Here is a 6,321-nt window from a genome sequence, read left to right on the forward strand (position 1 = left end):
GCATTGTACTAGCAAATGTTCTGAGCTTGGATTTCAAACAGCTCATTCCCTGACTAATCCACTTTTAACAAGACCTATGCTTCCAGCATCCATGTTCTTAGTTTTCAAGGTGAATGGACTGTACAAGGTGAAAGTATTGTTCCAACATTTCGCTGCTCACCCTCCTGCTTGCCTGGCATGGATTACTTGCAACTAGACTCTTCATTAGCACACACACAAAAAGCTGCAGCGAAACGTCCTCATCTCATAAAGGAAAAGTTCATTTCTGAATCTCCCTTTGCATTTGTTTATGCACCTGCTATAAGTACACAATTTCCAGATAGAATTTCTATAGGCGTGTCTTGCAAGAAACGTCAAGAAATAGTCTCTGCCAACAATAGGAAAAGAAATGTCATGATCTAAACTAAATGAAAGCAATAGAAACATGGTGGCTGGAAGTAGGGGTGCAGGAGGTGGGGGTCCTGCAGAAGGTTGTGGGGGTGCTGCAGGAGGTGGTGGGGGGTTTACATGATAGTAATGCATGTATGTTACTGATTTTGTATGTACAGCCCCCACCCCCACCCCAAGCATAAAAACATGCTGCCCTCCTGTAGTAACAAAGTATATAGAATATATTCAGAGGAAAAGACCAGAATAGTTCTCACCTCTGCTCTGCTTTTGAGGCTGCTTCTCTTGGGTCGGAAAAGGACATCTTTAAAGTCCAGTTTGAGATCTGCATCCACTCTAGGCATCCTTCTGGATATTCAGGTTCCTTCTGTCCTGGGATGTGTTTGACAAGGGTTTCTGGTGTTTCCTTTTCTGGGTTGTTGTTTTTTTTTTTTTTTAACAGGGTTATGTGTCAGGTCCGAAGCAGCAACAAGCAAAGCCTGTATGTTCTGCGGCGAGAGTATTTATAGTGAGTGAAGGGCCAGGGGTTAGTGCACAAGCCCCATAGCTTTATTAGGCAAGCGCTGTTTTTAGTCAGTGCTGTTGTGGAGCACAGCAGCAGAAACTCCCCCCTGGCTCCTGTTCAGGCGGCTGACAGGCAGTGTGTGTGTGTGTGTGTGTGTGAGCAGACTCAGAGCTGCTCTCCATAGCAGTGCAACCAAGCCAAAGCCCTGCAGAGGGACAATCAATACGCTTTCCATTCAGTTTACTGTGGTGCAGAAAAACAAGGTACAAGAAATAGCTGAGTGACTCACCACCACTGCTGTCAATTTACCGACACAACAAGAACGAGAGCAACCATGAATGAATCTGACCTAGCAGCATTATGTCTAAACACGACAGCACAGTATATGTCAAATACTTTTTGGCTTCTTAGGTGAGCTCCCTTTCTACAAATCTATTTGAATATCAACAAATTATTAATGTGTTGGTGATGTGCTTGCCTTTTGTAAGACATTGACAACATCATGTGAAAATTAACTAAATGTAAAATACATTTATGAGATATATAGATATATATAGATATATACACACACACACACACACACACACACACACACACACACACACACACACACACAGTACGTACAGTATATACACATACAAACACACGTGCACACATTATTTGGATATCCAGCAGATTTTTGGTTCATTAAGGTCTTAATACAGATTCAATTAAATTACAAAAAAGTAGCACAAGATCATCTGCACATGTGTACACTTAAATAGAGAGTACTGAGAAGCGCACAATAAAAATAACTATAATAAGGCTCCTCTGTGCTGCTCAAATTAACAGTCTCTTTTTACTGTGTACATAAATTGGTGGTGAAAAATTAAGGGGAATAGAGTGCAACCAACACAACAAATAACCAATAATTAAGTAATAATCCCCTAAGAACAGGACATTATTGGCCAATAATGCCCTGACTGGAAGAATTGAAGGCCCGAGGGGAAGCCCGAGGGACTTTAACCCAGCCAGGGCATTATTGCCCTGTTCTGAGGGGATTATTACTATTATAGGCTAAATGTAGGTTTATTTTTCATTTTTCATAAAAAAGATACATTTTTGTAGTCATATTGATTTTTATCAGCATGATTGTCTACATTCTTATGCTTTTACTGCAAGTTTATTAAAAGGAAATTGTACATATACACAGCCCCTTCTATATATATATTATAAATATATATATATAGTTGGTGGTGAAAAATTAAGCGGCATAGAGTGCAACCAACACAACAAATAACCAATAATTAAGTAATAATCCCCGAAGAACAGGGCATTACTGGCCAATAATGCCCTGGCTGGAAGAGTTGAAGGCCTGAGGCCTTCTGACTGCAGTGTGTTTGTGTATATAGATGGGGGATGCATAGTGTGTGTGTGTGTGTGTGTGTATGTATGTATGTATATACAGTGTTCGACAATTATATACATTTACTCGCCCGGGGCGGGTGGATTTAACCCCCGGGCGAGTAAATATTGGCCCAAGCAGCACACATGTATTTTTTAAATTTCCCCGCTCGTGCTGCTGCTTTTCCCCCGCTCGCGCTGGAGAAAAAAAAAAAAAGCCGGAGGCGGGTTCATGTTGTTGGGGGAGATTACCCCGCCTCCGGCTCTCTGAGCAGTGGCCTCCCTCCTCAGCGCTTCCACTCCTCCCCCTTCCGGCAGCCAGCCCTTCCACGCCTGTCTGCCTCAGGCCCCTGCAGGGCCATCTGTCGCCCCCCTCTCCCTCCCATCGGGCCATCTGTCACCCCCTCCCACCCATCGGGCCATCCTATCGGGCTATCCGGCCCCCCCCTCCCATCGGGCCATCCGCCCCCCCCCTCCCATCAGGCCATCCGCCCCCCCTCGTATCGGGCCATTCGCCCCCCCCCTCCCATCGGGCAATCCATCAGCCCTGCTCTTCTCCTGCTCTGATGGCCAGCTCAGATGTTAGCAGGGGAAATCCCCTAACCGAAGCTACTCCCTGCTCTAAGCAGGGGAAAGCCCTCACCCGGTGCTGCCCCCGCTGCCATGTGCGACCCCTCCTGCCGTGTGGGGGGCCCACTGCCGTGCAGGTGAGTGTTTTTGTGTGTGTGTGTGTGTGTGTGTGTGTGTGTGTGTGTGTGTGTGTGTGTGTGTGTGTGTGTGTGTGTGTGTGTGTGTGTGTGTGTGTGTGTGTGACAGACTGTGTGTGTGTGTTTGTCTGTCTGAGTGAGAGTGAGTGTCTGTGTGTCTGTGAGTGTGTCACCCTCTCTCTCTCTCTCCCTCTCCCTGTGTCACCCTCTCCCTGTGTCACCCTCTCCCTCTCCCTGTGTCACCCTCTCCCTGTGTCACCCTCTCTCTCTCCTTGTGTCACCCTCTCCTTGTGTCACCCTCTCCCTGTGTCACCCTCTCCCTCTCCGTGTCACCCCCTCCCTCTCCCTGTGTCACCCCTCCCTCTCCCTGTGTTACCCCTCCCTCTCCCTGTGTCACCATCCCTCTCCCTGTGTCACCCTCCCTCTCCCTGTGTCACCCTCCCTCTCCCTGTGTCACCCTCCCTCTCCCTGTGTCACCCTCCCTCTCCCTGTGTCACCCACCCTCTCCCTGTTTCACCCACCCTCTCCCTCTCCCTGTGTCACCCTCTCCCTGTGTCACCCTCTCCCTGTGTCACCCTTTCCCCGTGTCACCCTCTCCCCGTGTCACCCTCTCCCTGTGTCACCCTCTCCCTGTGTCACACTCTCCCTGTGTCACACTCTCCCTGTGTCACCCTCTCCCTCTCCCTGTGTCACCCCCTCCCTCTCCCTGTGTCACCCTCCCTCTCCCTGTTTCACCCACCCTCTCCCTCTCCCTGTGTCACCCTCTCCCTGTGTCACCCTCTCCTTGTGTCACCCTCTCCCTGTGTCACCCTCTCCCTCTCCCTGTGTCACCCCTCCCTCTCCCTGTGTCACCCTCCCTCTCCCTGTGTCACCCTCCCTCTCCCTGTGTCACCCTCCCTCTCCCTCTCCCTGTGTCACCCTGTCCCGCTCCCTGTCACCCTCCCTCTCCGTGTCACCCTCTCCCTGTGTGACCCACCCTCTCCGTCTCGGTGTCACCCTCTCCCTGTGTCGCCCTCTCCCTGTGTCGCCCTCTCTCTGTCACCCTCTCCCTCTCTGTCACCCTCTCCCTCCCTCTCCCTGTGTCACCCTCCCTCTCCCTGTGTCACCCTCCCTCTCCCTGTCACCCTCCCTCTCCCTGTGTCACCCACCCTCTCCCTGTGTCACCCACCCTCTCCCTGTGTCACCCTCCCTCTCCCTGTGTCACCCTCCCTCTCCCTGTGTCACCCTCCCTCTCCCTGTGTCACCATCCCTCTCCCTGTGTCACCCTCCCTCTCCCTGTCACCCTTTCCCTGTGTCACCCTTTCCCTGTGTCACCCTCTCCCTGTGTCACCCTCTCCCTGTGTCACCCTCCCTCTCCCTGTATCACCCTCCCTCTCCATGTGTCACCCTCCCTCTCTCTGTGTCACCCTCCCTCTCCCTGTGTCACCCTCCCTCTCCCTGTGTCACCCTCCCTGTGTCACCCTCCCTCTCCCTGTGTCACCCTCTCCCTCTCCTTGTGTCACCCTCTCCCTCTCCCTGTGTCACCCTCTCCCTCTCTCCCTCTCCCTGTGTCACCCTCTCCCTGTGTGACCCACCCTCTCCGTCTCCCTGTGTCGCCCTCTCCCTCTCTCTGTCACCCTCTCCCTCTCTCTGTCACCCTCTCCCTCTCTCTGTCACCCTCTCCCTCTCTCTGTCACCCTCTCCCTCTCTCTGTCACCCTCTCTCTGTCACCCTCTCCCTCTCTCTGTCTATGTCTCCCTCTCCCTCTCTGTCGCACTCTCTTCTTCGCTCTCTCTGTCGCACTCTCTCTTTGTCTCTCATTCTCTCAGTGTGTGTGTCTCTCATTCTCTCTTTCTCTCTCTTTCTCCGGGTGTCTCTCTTTCTCTCTCTTTCTCTGTGTGTCTCTCTTTCTCTGTGTGTGTGTGTGTGTGTGTCTGTCTGTCTGTCTGTCTGTCTGTGTGTGTGTGTGTGTGTGTGTGTGTGTGTGTCTGTCTGTCTGTCTGTCTGTCTGTCTGTCTCTCTCTGTGAAGCGCCGACGTCCAGACACTGGTTAAGGACTTCAGGAAACTAGTCATTCACATCTGGCTTTTATTTCTAGATCCGACATTGACACACACACACACACGACTAATTGTAGTATAATGTAATACAATAAATACATTTATGTCAAAAATGAATGTTGTTCTGACTAGGAATTTATTAAATGTATTTTATTTATATATTTTATTTTAAAGTGGGGTTGGGGGCGGGACTAGGGGCGGAGTTGGGGGCGGGACTAGGGGCGGAGTTGGGGGCGGGACTAGGGGCGGAGTTGGGGGCGGGACTAGGTGGCGAGTAGATTTTTTGGTTGGGCGAGTAGATTTTTGGGTGATTTGTCGAACACTGTGTATATATATATATATATATATATATATATATATATATATATATATATATATATATATACACACACACACACACTCTGCAACCCCTCCCTCTATGTACACAAACACACTCTGCAGTCCCCCCTACACACTGCAGCCCCCCTCCTCCCCACACACAAAACACACTGCAGGCCTCCTCTACCCTCTACACTCACAAAACACACACAGCATCCCCCCCTCTACACCCACAAAACACAGAAACACACTGCAGACACACACCAAAACACACTCTGCAGCCCTCCTCCACCATCTACACCCACTGACACACACACACACACACACCGCAGCTCCCCCTCTGCACCTACAAAACACACACACAACAGACACACATCAACACGACTCTGCTTCCCCCTCTACACCCACAAAACACACACCAACAGAATAAAACACTCTACTGACCCCCTTTACACCCACAAAACAGACACACAAACCTTTCCCCTCACTCTCCTGTGCAGAGCTCTCTGTAGGCAGGGAGGGGGAGGAGTCAGTGCCTTGCTGCTGCCTTCTGTCCAATCACCTCCCCTTGTCTAAGAGCAAATTTCACTCTTTGTGAATGAGAACTGAAAGCTGATTGGCTGAAAAACTTGGCAGGGTGCCAAAAACTGAGAGCCATTACTGATTGGATAATGTCCGGTATTTTAACCAACCAGAGAGCAGGGATTTCAATAATGCCTGGAATTTACCAGCTTTAGCCTATAATACCCAATAAAACTGATGGTTGTGCTCAAGTGAACAAATCACTCACATGAATATCTGCAGAAGAGTGTCTTGTCACGCTTAACCTCTCTTAAAGAATGTATAGAGAGAACATAGTGTGATACAGTTTAATGAACATGCATACAAATATGATGGGAAAAGGGCACACTCACATCTTCCCAATCTTTAAATGCATTGAGTGCTATAAGGGCACACTCGCACCGCTCTGGATCACCCGAAC

The 6,321-nt window shown here is 49.9% G+C and overlaps 1 protein-coding gene across 2 annotated transcripts in view; it reads right to left on the reverse strand.

Moving 5' to 3' along the window:
- Window positions 1–1,045, reverse strand: part of GMPR (guanosine monophosphate reductase) — a 78,194-nt gene extending 77,149 nt beyond the window's left edge. The window contains exon 1 of one of the 2 annotated variants that reach the window (XM_075585655.1): window positions 645–1,045. In XM_075585655.1, coding sequence (XP_075441770.1) covers window positions 645–731 — 87 coding nt within the window. In that variant the 5' untranslated portion in view covers window positions 732–1,045. The remainder of the gene's footprint in view (window positions 1–644) is intronic. The other variant, XM_075585656.1, reaches the window with a different exon arrangement.
- Between the last annotated feature and the right edge of the window lie 5,276 nt (window positions 1,046–6,321).

Source organism: Ascaphus truei, chromosome 2 (assembly GCF_040206685.1).
Source record: "Ascaphus truei isolate aAscTru1 chromosome 2, aAscTru1.hap1, whole genome shotgun sequence".
NCBI classification, from domain to species: domain Eukaryota; kingdom Metazoa; phylum Chordata; class Amphibia; order Anura; family Ascaphidae; genus Ascaphus; species Ascaphus truei.